Source organism: Malus domestica, chromosome 05, assembly GCF_042453785.1.
Source record: "Malus domestica chromosome 05, GDT2T_hap1".
In the NCBI taxonomy this organism is placed as follows: Eukaryota; Viridiplantae; Streptophyta; class Magnoliopsida; order Rosales; family Rosaceae; genus Malus; species Malus domestica.
The window spans coordinates 32,029,196-32,043,620 of NC_091665.1; the positions used below are offsets into that span (position 1 = coordinate 32,029,196).

Below are 14,425 nucleotides of genomic sequence, written 5' to 3' on the forward strand. Positions count from 1 at the left end.
TCCCTAGGTATGGCTGTTTAGGGTGTGTGGGTGGGTGTGTCGCCGGGAATGAGAGAAGAGTGAGAGAGAGAATGAGCTGAGAGTTGACTCGGGGGAGAATGAATGAGATAATGAAAGAAAGGGATAAGGGTCTGCCACGTGACAGGCAGAGAGAGAAGGAGAACTTGAGAGAAAATCTAAAAAGTAAACCAGATTGGGTAAGGATAAGGGATAAGATCGTAATTTCATTATTTCTGTTAAAACGAAATTACATATTTTGGGATGTGGTTTTACAATCTACCCCCTTAAAAGAATTTCATCCTAGAAATTACAACCTCAAATAAATAAATACGGGTACTGGCTCCTCATTAGTTCCTTTGTTTCGCATGTCGCTTCCTCGATTGCATTGTTTCTCCACAACACTTTTACCAAAAGGATGACTTTGTTCCCCAGTGTTTTATCTTGTCGATCAATGATCGCCACTGGTTCCTCGACATAACTCGCATCCTAATTCACTTCTAATGGTTCCGGCTAAATGACGTGAGAATGATCTAATACATATTTCTGAAACATGGAAACATAAAATACGTTATGAATTTGCTACATCTCTGGTGGTAGCTCCAACCTATAAGCAACCGTACCAATTCTCTCCTTAATCTGGTAGGGACCAACATTACAGGGACTCAACTTCCCTCACTTACCAAATCAAACCACACCCTTCCAAGGCGACAACTTCAGGAATACAAAATCATCAATCTTATACTCTTGATCCCTGGAATGTCAATCCCCAATGCTCTTCTGTCTGTCTTGTGCTGCCTTCGGGTTCCTCTTAATCTGCTAGATGTTAGCATTAGTAGTGTCAACGATTTCTAGTCCCACTAACACCCTTTCACCGACCTCTTTCTAACACAACAATGTTCAGCACGCCTTCCCATACAGTACCTCAAATCGTGCTATGCCGATACCGGAGTCATAGCTGTTATTGTAAGCAAACTCAATTAGAGGCAAATAGTTATCCTAACTACCTTTCCACTAAAGAACAAACACTCTCAACATGTCATCCAAGGTCTGAATCATCCTCTCAGATTGACCATCGGTCTATGGCTGATAGGCAGTGCTATACAATAGCTGAGTATCTATGGCATCATTAAATGCTCTCTAAAACCTAGAGGTGAACCTTGGATCTGTGTCTGAAACAATGGTGATGGGTACACTATGAAGTTTGACAATATTGTCGATGAACAACCATGCCAACTTCTCCAATGTGTAGGTTTATCGAACAGGTAAGAAGTGAGCGATTTTAGTGAGTCTGTCCACAATCACCCAAATGCCATCAAACTTTAATTGCATCTTCAGCAAACCATACGCGAAATCCATAGTGATGTTTTCCCAATTCCATGCTGGTATAGGGAGATTTTGCATTAGCCATGCAGGTTTCTGTCTATCTGCCTTCACCTGCTGGTAAATAATACATCTCTTCACATACTCTGTCATATCCCGTTTCATCCCATACCAGTAGTAAAATGAACAGATGGTGTGATATAGTTTGGTACTCCCTGGATGCATGGCATATGTTGAGATGTGAGCTTCATCCAGAATTTCCTTCTTTACCACTCCATTATCCTTAGGCACAAACAACTTGTTTCCCATCACCAAGGCTCTATCTCTTCGGATTTTTAAATCTTGCCTCAACCAGTTTAATACCTGCTCTTTTAGGTTTGTACATTACTCATCAAGCTCCTGAGTTTCCCGAACCATATCCACCAAAACAAGTCTGACTTGGAAGTGTGTTAACAAGGCTCCCTATGAGTCTGGTGTCACGGTAATGCAGCTTTCTCGAAGAGAAAACAGTAGCGAAACATGGATAGATAAAAATAAGGCAAGCTGTCCACGAGATTTCTAGTTAGATGCATCTGCTACTATGTTGGTATGACCAGGATGATACTCAATAGTACAATCGTAGTCACTAATGAGTTCCATCCACCTTCTCTGCCTTAGATTCAACTTTTTCTGAGTGAAGGCATATTTCAAGCTTTTATGATCAGTAAAGATGCGACATATATCGTCGTACAAGTACTATGGCCAAATTTTGAGAGCAAAGACCAATGCTCAAAGCTCCAGATCATGAGTGAGGTAGTTTCTCTCGTGAGTTTTGAGCTGCTTAGAAGCATATGCGATAAATTTCCCATGTTGAATCAGAACACAACCCAATCCCAAGAAAGATGCATCACTGTAAATCTCAAACTCATCGCCATCATCCAAAAAAGCAAAGACAGGAGCCTGAGTAAGACGCTGCTTAAGCTCCTGGAAACTCCGTTCACAATCTTCATCCCACTCGAATTTGACCCCCTTCCGGGTCAACCTAGTAAGAGGCAGGGCAATTGATGAAAAGTTTTATAAAAAACATCGGTAATAGCCTGCTAACCCCAGAAAGCTTCTTACTTCAGTAACATTTCTAAGTTACTCCCACGTAAACATTGCCAAAATCTTCTGAAGGTCCACACTAATTCCCTCAACAGAAACCATATGTCCGAGGAAACTAATTTAGTTTAGCCAAAATTGACCCTTACTGAAGTTTGCATACAGCTGATGTTTTCTCAACCTCTCCAACACTAACTTCAAATGTTTCCTATGCTCAACATTACTTTTGGAGTAGATCAGGATGTCACCAATGAACATAATAACAAACTGATCCAAATACGGTCTGAAAATTCCATTCATCAAATCCCTGAAAGTTGCAGGTGCATTCGTCAACCCAAAAAGAATGACACGGAACTCATACTGTCCATACCTAATATGGAAGGCAATCTTCGGTACATCTTCATTCCGGATCAGTAACTGGTGGTAACCCGAACGAAGGTCGATCTTAAAGAACACCTAAGCATCATTTCGTTGGTTAAACAGATCATCAATATGAGGTAGGGGATAACGGTTCTTCATCGTCACCTGATTCAGTTGCCTATAGTCGATGCCAAGTCTCATCGACCCATTCTTCTTTCTGACAAATAGTACATGAGTGCCTCAGGGAGACATGTTAGGTTGGATGTAGCCCTTATCCACTAGCTCCTGAAGTTGGATCTTTAATTCTCTCAACTCAGCTGGTGCCATTCAGTGTGGGCTAAGGAAATAGGGTTGGTGCCTGGGAGTAAATCAATGGTGAATTCGATTTCCCTCGCAAGTGGTAACCCTGGAAAATTCTCAGGAAATACATCGGTGAATGTATTCACCACTGGCACATCTTTAGCACACAAAGAAGGTTCACCCTGTGTGACCACGTGAGCTAAAAATCCCACACAACCTTTCTATAATAACTTAGTCGTCTAGATGGCAAAAATGATACTATTTGGAAGGATCCGTTGCTCACCCTGAAACGTGATCAACAGTCGTCTAGACCAATTAAATGTCACAAATTTCTCCCTACATCTGGCATAAGCATGGTGCCTGGATAGCCAATCCATTCCCAAGATGATATCGAACTCCCAAGTAACATACCAGTGATGACTTTGGGATCCTACTCCACCTCTTACTCAGTCATGGAGTTGATACGCTCATGGACCTAACGTACCGAATCACTGTTACGGCCGCCTCGAGTCCTAGCACCCTAGCTATTGTGGCCTATTCAGTTTCCCTAGGCACGACTGCCTGAAACTGTTCCAGAATATTGTGGCTGCCTCTGAGCAAAAAAATGAAGTACTCTGACTACCGCTTCCACCATAACTCTGAGTAGTCGAATAGTTACCCCCACCTAACTCGAAGTACCCAGGTTATTACTCCCACCGTAACCCGAACCAGAAGCAAAACTATCAGGTAGACATGAAGTAGCACAATCACGGGCCATGTGTCCAAAGCCGCCACATCTGTAACACAAGCTTGGATCAACCTCACTAGGGTTAAAGTGACTGAAAGATCGCCTCGCCGACTCACTGCCTAAGCCATCATTCAACTGCTAACAATGAAAGCATAGTGATAATGCAGGACATGTTTAGAGCATACATCTAATTCAGAATACAAACGGAATGTGCTATTACAAGTAATGTCAAGGCATAGAGGATGGTACGAAATAACTGGTAGGGGAATGCCTCGTAGCTCGGATCATAAGCCTCATTCCTATGTCCTGAATGGGCGCAAAACAAACATGAGTTGACTAAGTTGATATATATATATATATATATATATAATACTAAAATAGTTATTCAATAACGTACTAACCCCTAAAGTTTTATGAAAACTAATAGCATAATATGTGATAGGTTTTTCCAAAAACCCTTGCAAGCCATAAAACCTTTCATAAAACATATATCATATATAGTGTGCTATAGAGTGGTATCATAATCGACCATTAAGCCCCTACATCAACCAACCCATAGGCCAAATATAATATATCTTCTGACCTGAATGCTCCTACATCACCCAACCCCGTAGGCTAATATAATATCTTCCGACCCATAAGCCAGTAAGTATCATCGCCCGTAGGCAGAACAGTGACGACTAGATAAGCACAAAACATTGAATATAATCTTTCTAACATACGTAAATTTATCTCAAAACATCTTCATAATACATAATCATCCATTATATATACTACAAGGAGTGTAAAAACATGTTCATAAGTAGTATATAGTTATCCATCATATATACTATGTTTATACCATATTTAGGGCCTCATATTTAGATCTCGTACAAATACTTGGGGGGACTTAAATGTAATTATGTGATAAAGAAAGGGGCAAATATGTAATAAGTGAGGAGTCCTTATTCTATAAAATGACCCATCACCCTCACAATGAGAGGCCATTTTCTAAGGCCAACTCTTAGGCCTGAAACCCTCTCACATCCCCTCTCATATTACAGAGGCTCTCTCCCTCACTTCTCAGAGAAATACAATACAATCAGTGTGGACATAGTCCAAACTTTGGGATGAACCACGATACATCTTGTGTTATTTACATTACTTGCAGATTCATGGTTGGATTTACGTTGTTCCAAGACCTCCGGTTTTGTGCATCAACATTTGGCGCCGTCTGTGGGAAACGATACGAAAAGTTGTGTCGGTTCTCTTTTTCATTTTTTCACCTTCACCGTGAATCTGCAAAATCACAAAAACCCAAGAAACCAATCCCAACTCTCTTTCTCTCTCTTCAATAAGTCACAGATCTTGGCTATAGTAAAAAAAATAAAAATAAATAAATCAAAACGCTACCTCCCAATTCCCAATTCCTAATTTCCCAATTCCCAATTTCCCAATTATTTCCCAATTTGATTCCTGCAATCTCTTTCTCGATTTCACAGACAGAGATCCAATGGCACCGATGCCTAATACCCGTCCGGACGGGGACGATGAGATCTGCGACCTATCAAACAACCACGGCTTGGAGAGGCAGAAGATTCCAAGGAGGAGAAACCTAAACCGGAACCTGACACAGATCTCATGGCGTTGAATGATCAATCGCCGCTTGTTGAGAAGTCTGAGAAGGAATGATAACAGATAAGACTACTGATCATCAGTTCCTAGTACACTGCCACAATGTCCTTCTGCTATATGATCATATGTATGTTCCTGAGAGAGCAACGCGATTCCAAACTAACCGTCGTCTTACCTAAGTAGTGTGTAAGAAGAGAAGTCGGCGAAGAGATAAAGAAAGAACCTGTACCGAGGCATCAGGCAGCATCCGTGGGGTAAATGGGCCGTCAAGATTCGTGATCCCAGAAAAGAGGTTCGAGACAACTCGGACAACTTAGTTCACGACTCGACCGAGGTGAAGCGACTCAGGGAAGACTTACTGGGTCGGATTCTAGCTCTCGGTTTCCAGCTCCGGGTTAGATTCCAGCTCTCGGTTTCACCCGAAGGCCGGGTTCTGGATTCGGGTTTAGGTTCGACGTCTAGGTTCGGGTTGTATACGAGGGAATGGCTTACTCGTGCATCGGTGTTTGGCAGCACGATCGTGTGGAGATCATCGCCAACGATCAGGGTAATAGGACAACGCCGTCTGTTATGGCTTTTATCGACACCAAAAGTTTGATCGGCGATGCGGCCAAGAACCAGGTCGCGATGAACCCACGATCACGGCTTGCTCCACCCAATTCAAATTTGTTGCTCTCTCTCCATCTCCCTTTCTCTGTCGCTTGATCTCTTTCTGTTTGTTGAAACTGGAAATGGGGGACTAATGCATCATCTTCTCTGAGAAGAAAAATCGACGACTTGTTACCAGTTCCAGAAAGCACACCGCTTTCATATGTTTGTGTTGTGGTTCTTGAAGAAATTAGAGATGAGGGGTCAAGATTTGAGGCCCCCTATCTCTTCTCTCAAGTGTCCACGTTTCCCTGATTCCGATTCCGATGATGCCATTACGATTTTGGGTGATACGATCAAGAGGCAAATGGCTCATGATTCGGATGATGGTCTTTTGGCAATGGAGGACTCGATTAGGGAGCTTGACGATCTACTTCATCACAAGGGGTCCTCATGCAACACCACCGAAGCATATGATTGCTGGACCTAAAAGTTGTTGGCCCCTCTCGTCTCAGCGGTTGTGGATCTCCAATAAGGCTCCGCCGTCCGGTTCTCAATCTCGCGATCTTTGGGAAGTGATCAAGAGGGCCCATGATCAGCCCCAGTACCTCAACAAATTGCAGGGAAGCTAGTGCAGATCAAAGATGCTCTGTATGCTACAGACAACCTGCTGGATGAGATCAATGACCCATCCCTGCATCTTCATTTTCTGAGAAAGCAAAAGGAAAAAAGAAAAAGAAAATGTGGTGCAGTCATGGAGGGGTCATGTGTTCACAAAGAAGAAAAGCAAAAGCACTGATAAAAGCAATGCTATTGGCAGATTTAGATCAAAATCCACTGTGCCCACGCAAAAAAAGAAAAAGAAAGTGAAAAGACAAAGCAAAAGGGAAGCACATGGGGACACTGCAAAAGCAAGGAATAAACACCCCACCAGAATGATGTAATTTATTTTTCTTATCTTTCGAAGACATCTGTATAAACCCCATCAGAGGGTAATAATACCAAAAAAAAATAAAAAACACGACAAAGCCCAAAGTAAATGGGCTGGAATGTTGTGTGGAGAGTGAAGGCCCATAAGCCTAAAATAGCATCAACCAGGTGACCAAAAGTATGTCTAGTATCACAAAAAAAATTATTCGGCACCCCGCCGCTATTATCGCCAACTAGGTGATCAAAAGTACGCCCAATACTCCAAATTATTCGGCAACTTGCTGCTATTACCACCAACCAGGTGATCAAAAGTACGCCTAGTACTCGAAATTATTCGGCAGCCTGCTGCTATTACCACCAACCAGGTGATCAAAAGTACGCCAAGTACTTCGAAAATTATACATGAGCACTACTCAAGTCAATCATACATAAACATTCATGAGCATCACTCATGTCAATCATACATAAACATTCATGAGCATCACTCATGTCAACATTCATGAACATCACTTATGTCAACATCCATGAGCATCACTCATGTCAATCAACATAAACATTCATGAGTACCACTCATGTCAATCAGCTTTAAAAGCTTCATTTACAGAGCTCTAGCTTCAAAAGCTTCATTTACAAAAGCTCTAGCTTCAAAAGCTTCATCTACAGAGCTCCAGCTTCAAAAGCTTCATTTACAAAAGCTTTTGCTTCAAAAGCTTCATCTACAGAGCTCCAGCTTTAAAAGCTTCATTTACAAAAGCTCTAGCTTCAAAAGCTTCATTTACAGAGCTTTAGCTTCAAAAGCTTCATTTACAAAAACTCTAGCTTCAAAAGCTTCATTTACAGAGTTTCAGCTTCAAAAGCTTCACTTGCAAAGCTTCACCTACAAAGCTTCAGTGAAAGGTATACAAATACCGCCTTTGAACAACCACCACTTCGGCTCATACATGGATTCAATTTGAAGTCTCCAGCCAACAGACTTTATTGACCGAAGACTTTGGGGACTACATTATGTACCATATATTAGGCCTCAACTAGGCCTCATGAAAAATACTTGGGGGACTTAGCACATTATTCATGTATTGAGGAGCGAGCCCTTATTCTATAAAAGGGATTCCCTCACTTTCATTAGAGAGCACCCATTATTCATGTACTGAGGAGCGAGCCCTTATTTTATAAAAGGGACTCCCTCACCTTCATTAGAGAGCAAACCCGCCAGCTGAGCAACCGCCTCGCCGCGAGCATCACTCCTAACCCATCACTTATGTATTGAGGAGCGAGCCCTTATTCTATAAAAGGGACTTCCTCACCACCATTGGAGAGCATCGCCGCCTATTGAGCAACCGCATCGCTGCGAGCATCAACTCTAGCCTATCATTTATGTATTGAGAAGCGAGCCCTTATTCTATAAAAGGGACTCCCTCACCTTTAACGCCACAAGCTGAGCCAACCAAGGCAACATAAGCCACGAGCCGAGCAGCCTCGCAGCGTGTGCTACTTCTAGTTGAGCATCATTTCAGATTGAGCACTGCCTCATATCGAACATCAGTTCAAGACAACATCTAGTTACTTCGGCCCACACATGGACTGAATTTCAAGTCTCCAGCCAAAAGACTCTCTTGACTGAAGACTTTGGGGACTACTGTTTATACCATATTTAGGGCCTCGTATTTAGATCTCGTACAAATACTCGAGGGACTTAAATGTAATTATGTGATAAAGAAAGGGGCAAATCTGTAATAAGTGAGGATTCCTTATTCTATAAAAGGACCCCTCACTTTCACAATGAGAGGGCATTTTCTGAGGCCAACTTTTAGGCCTGAAACCCTCTCACATCCCCTCTCATATTACAGAGGCTCTCTCCCTCACTTCTCAGAGAAATACAATACAATCAGTGTGGACATAGCCTAAACCTTGGGGTGAACCACGATACATCTTGTGTTATTTACATTACTTGCAGATTCACGGTCGAATTTACGTTGTTCCAAGACCTCTGATTTTGTGCATCAACATACTACAAAGAACATAAATTCGATAAAGTATGGTATTCCAAAATATTCTCAGTAAAACATGATAATCATAAAGTGTAAATCTAATTTACTCATAAAACGTTTCGTAAAACGTAACCATTAAATCATGTTTTTCATGTATGCATTTCTACTATTAAAACATGCATTTTAGAAGGGGTTCACTCATAGATATTTTGTCATCGAAGAGCCGTGCGAAATAGGAAGAACAAAATTGCCGCTAATAATCATACCTAAGCACATAAATGATCCAATTAATGAAACTATATCATAATGATTGAATTTTGGGAAACGGACGTCACCAACGGATGCAGGACGTCGAAAAACTTAAAAAGGGACCTCGGGTACCCCACATGTCGTCACATACGCCCTCACGCGCCACCGTGGGTCGCCGGAAAAGTCGTCATCAGCGCCGTTGTGGCAGGTGGCGCTGTGCTCTACGCACTGGCATCGGTAACCCTTCACGCTCACCTACGCGCTGGCCCACGCGCGGCTTGGGTTCTTAAGATCCTGTTGGGCTGGGGCGGATCCGTGTTTGGGCTTAGGCCAAAAGGTTTCTGGGCTTAAAAGGTTTGGGCCTTATGGGCCTAAGGTCAACGGGCCGAAGGCCCAAGTTTTCACAGCCCAAAGGCTTGAGGTCCAAAGGTCCGGCCTAGGGTTTTTGGGTTAAGGGTTTACTAGGTTGGGCTTAAGGTTAAATGGGCTGATGGCCCTAGTTGGCATGGACTGAAGGCCTAGCTTTAAGGGGTTTGGGTCGAGGGTTTAGTGGGCCAAAAGCCTGAGCTAGCGCGGCCCTAAGGGCCTAGGTTAAATGGGTTTGGGGTTTTAGGTTTTCCGGGTTTGGGTTGAAATGACCCAGTTCCATCGAGAATGAAGGTCGGAGCCTCCCGAGCACCGATCGACGCCGTCTCACAATTTTACCCTACGATACTCTTACTAAAATGAAGATATGAGGGAAAAGAAGAGATTCGTACCTGCGATACACCATGAAGTGGCCGAAGTCGACCGAATTCAGGGCTCGAATATCACGGGCTCGCAGACCTGGGTTCTCGATTGCTCTGTGCTTCATAGAGACCAGGGAGAGGAAGAGAAGATCTACCACGGTGATGGTGGTGCTGTCATGTTTCCTCGGGTGTGGGTGGGTGTGTCGCCGGGAAGGAGATAAGAGTGAAAGGGAGAATGTGAGCTGAGAGTTGACTCGGGGTAGAAGGAGAGAGAAAGGGAAAGAAAGGGGTGGGGGTCTGCCACGTGGCAGGCAGAGAGAGGAGAACTTGAGAGAAAATCTAATAAGGAAACCATATTTGGTAAGGATAGGGGACAAGATTATAATTTCATTATTTTCATTAAAACAAAATTACATCTTTTGGGACGAGGTTTTACATAAAATATATGAGGAAAATTAAAATGAAACTTAGTGTTTGGGAAGCATTCGTAAAAGTCCAAAGATTCAAACACATAGCAAACCTTTCTTCATCTCTTATTCTTTTAAGAAAAGACTATGGCAAGGAAAAGAGACCAAACTACTTTTGAAGCTCTTAGTTTTCTTTAAATTTTCTACCCAAGTTCAATTCTTCATGTCTTCTGTTTTTGTTTTTCAATTCACATTTTCCGTAATAGCTTTGTTTATTTGAAGTACTCTCGTTCAATGGTCGCTCATTTCCCTTTTTTTTAATTAATGTTTTACGGTATATTTACTTTCTGGGTCGTTTGGTTGGCTGGATGTGATTGAGCATTAGAAATGAAATTGGCAAGGACATGTAAGACAAGACTTGTAAGTTGTAACCATGTATAAGGATATGTTAGATAACTTATTCTAGTGTGGATTCATCATATTTGACACAACAAACAAAAGATGAACTCAAATCAATTTTAATTGATCACAACATATTCCAACCAGCCCACCAGACAAGCCCTATAATTGCAATTGATGGAGTGGAGAGGTCGATGAAAATATGTTTTTATAGGTGCATTTTCCATTATTTTCCCACAATGCAATTGTTTAATGCCAAAGAGGCAAAAGATAGTATGAAAGTGGTTACAGGCCACTTGACTGAACTGGCTACAAATTTAGTGTAACACCATGGTTATTGGCCCAAAGAAATAAAAATTGATTAATTTTCACTTAATGTGACTTCACTACTATTATTTATTCTTCCCAATGAACCCTTTTTTCTTCTTATAACTTGTTTCAAATAAGATTAATATGTCTTAATCTTCTTTGTAATTACAAGATTTTGGAGAAACAATTTGGTTAATTGGTTTGACAAACCTAAAGTTGCCAATGTACTAACTGATGATGCAGGTTTGTGCATTCAATCAAGGGGACACTTTGTCTATATATAGGAATACAAAATCATAGGTTTGAGAATATTAAATTTGGATTAGTGTACTAATGTTAGGTGAACCTACTTATTAGAACAAAAACCTTAAGCCAGCAAAGTGGGGCCATTAAGTAGTATCATCTCAAAGCTCAAGAGTGTGTTTGCACTTTAACTACAATGATAACATTCTCTTGATCTTCCCCTAATTAATCACACCACCTTTAGGGAGATGATAGATTTCAAAGCGAACTCATCATGTCAAACCCTAGCCCCTCGGGGATGTATATCCCAGTGAAACACCTTTTAGTTTTGTTAGCTAGGAGTATACTTCAGTATAAAGAATTAAAGCGGCTTAATTAAGTTGGTAAGTTTAATTTAATTAGTTATAAAATAAGAAACATGGTACATTAGGATGGATGATTTATTTATTTAATTTTGTTTTTGGTGATGACTCACAGTTGGACCAATGCATGTGATCCAATATTCTAATGGATATGATGTTAGGTTTCTATTCATGTGTTCTGGGTTAGAAACTTTTCCCACCCTTAAATTATTATAATAGTTTCGAAATATACCCCTCCTCCTAATAATAGTAAAAAAAATTATAAAAAAGGAACAGCTGGACCAACAATCTTGGTTAATAAGGAAAAAGATTAAACTAACCATGGGATTTCCAGAGGTGTAGGTGTTCTCCTTTACATGCCTTTGCATGTCAATCCAAATATCGTATATATAATAGAATAGGCACCATTTGTATCTAGAAGCAACTTCAGGCTAAAGTTTGTACATATATATAATTTCTTGTTTTTGAAAAATGGGACAACACCAAGAGTGCTTGAATCTTAGCTAAATCCATGAAAAATTGGTTAATTATTTAGATATTTGAATGCCAGAGTGTCCCAAAGTATCATCTTTTGTACTAAATGGAGGGGGAGGACAATAGTTAAACTTTTTACTTGAAGGTGGCATGAAATAATGCCCTATCGCTAAAGTTGTAAGCCGGGCCAAACGTCTTCATTGTTGAATTTGATAAGTAAATGAGGTAATTAACAATTCAAGAGGACTCAGATTTCAAGATTAATTTACCTCAATGTGGTGTATTCTATTATTGCCCCTCAGTAAAAACTACATTATCTTCATAAGATTAAAGTTGATTACTTAGATTAGCCCAGTAATTTATGCAACTGCAGTAATATTTTTAGTGAGATATCAGAGGAGAAATTTTTAATTATAACGGAAATATAAGTGGTACATCACATGTTTTAATAGAAGGGGTGAGAAATTTCATTTTTTAAATTATTAACTTTTTAACACATATATCTCATCATTTGTACAGTGACACGTAGTGTACCATTATGTGTACCGATCACATTGAAAAATCTCTCATATCATAAAGAGAGAGAGAGAGAGATTATATGATTAATGGTACTAATTTCTTTTTCTTGAAAAAAAAACAGGCTCAGTATATACACCATTGGTCACAGAAACATCTGAAAGGCCACCGTCATACCGTTGAAACAAAACATGATGTAGGGATTGATCAGTTTCTCATCATTCTGAGGGCCAAGGCTTGAAGCTCTCCCAAGTCACCATTATATGGTCTCTTTTTAGAACAACCTTGGTACGAGAACTCCTCTCTGCTGCTTTGAATCTCCTGCATATTCATGGCAATATCACTGTTGGGGTCCATGGAGTCCAGCGAGCTCCGAGGTGAAATAGGATTCACGTAGCTCGGATAACTTGGAATGCTTGTGACTGATCCATTCACATTCCCCTGCCACTGAGTACTCTCCATGTTCCTTGAATCAACGAGGTTTTGGTGAGCCAGTTGAGCCTTTACTTGCATCAATTGTGCTTGCAAACATGCCACCTACATATGAATTCTAACTTTTAGACAATGATATGAAAAGGGTTTGGTTACTTCAACCTAACAACAAAAGGGTTGGCTTATTTCAACCTAAAACCGAAAAGGGTTTGCTTATTTGAACCTAAAACCAAAAGGGGTTTGCTTATTTCAGCCTAAAAACAAAAGGGTTGGCTTAATTCAACCTAAAGAGAAAGCAGTTGCTTAATTCAACGGAAAATAGAAAAGGGTTATCTTAATTCAACAAAAAGAGGTAAGGATTTAGGAGTAAGCTAAGTTTCGAATTCCTCCAATGTAACAAAAAAAAACCAACAGTAAAAGGGTTGGCTAATTCAACCTCAAAATAAAAGGGTTAGCTTAGTATTCAACAGATAAAAGAGAAGGGTGAGTTTAATTAATCACCTGTTGTTGCAAGGAAAAAATGTGAGCCACGCATCCATAAACGGGGTCTCGAATTCTTGCTTGAGCTTCATAGGCAATTGTGACAACAGCTTCACAACGATCATGAGCAGGAACATGCAACAATAACTTGGACACATTGCTGGCGCCAAACACTTTGTGAATGGCAGCAAAACGAGCAGGTCCTTGCTCGGAGCAAAAATAAGGTGCAAATATGCAATCAGAAGCACACTTTCTCCTCAGAAACTTGCATGCCCCACAAGGAGACCCAGTGCCAGTCCCAGCGCTGCCAGCACCCCCAGAAGCCATTTTTGGTACAGACAAACAAAGAGATCCGAGAGAGAGAGAGAGTAAAAATTGGAGAAAAAAGAGAGAAAAAATAATGAGAATTTAGGCACACGAGCACACTAGGAAATGGTGATTAAGTTGGAGGAGGAAAGTGGGGCATTGAGAAACGTAAAGGGGGAGTCTTATAAGAAATGAACGGGGGACAAAGGAAGGTCTGTATGTAGGGTTCTAAGGGGACAATCATTAATGGTTTATGTAATATCGTGGGGACTACATTTTTTTTTAAGCCTTCATCTTATTTGTAACACAATTTTTTTTTTCTTTATATTTTTTCCGGTGTTGATGATTAATGGCTACTGAGTTTGATTAGTAAATTTTTAATGGCAAAGTTTGATTTTAGGGTTTGAATAAGTTTATATTTTCCGCCGAACGGCGCCGCACCTGGGAACTGCTGCAAATTGTCGTTTTGTGACATTGTGGTTCACTCACTGCTACTTGCCACAGCTCTTCTGGTATATTTTTCTACCGACAATTACTAATGATTCAGTTACCTTGAGCAATATAGTTTAAAAATAGGGTTTTATTATTCAATACGTACAATATTTATCTATTT

At 40.7% G+C, this 14,425-nt stretch overlaps 1 protein-coding gene across 1 annotated transcript; it reads right to left on the reverse strand.

Annotated features, from left to right (window-relative positions):
* Window positions 1-12,609: 12,609 nt before the first annotated feature.
* On the reverse strand, window positions 12,610-13,972 carry LOC114824919 (LOB domain-containing protein 16). Its single transcript, XM_029102627.2, has 2 exons — window positions 13,528-13,972; window positions 12,610-13,131 (listed from the first exon to the last, which is right to left on the reverse strand). Exons 1-2 carry the CDS (start codon window positions 13,831-13,833, stop codon window positions 12,802-12,804), a joined length of 636 nt encoding a protein of 211 aa, XP_028958460.1. The 5' UTR covers window positions 13,834-13,972; the 3' UTR covers window positions 12,610-12,801.
* Window positions 13,973-14,425: the final 453 nt, after the last annotated feature.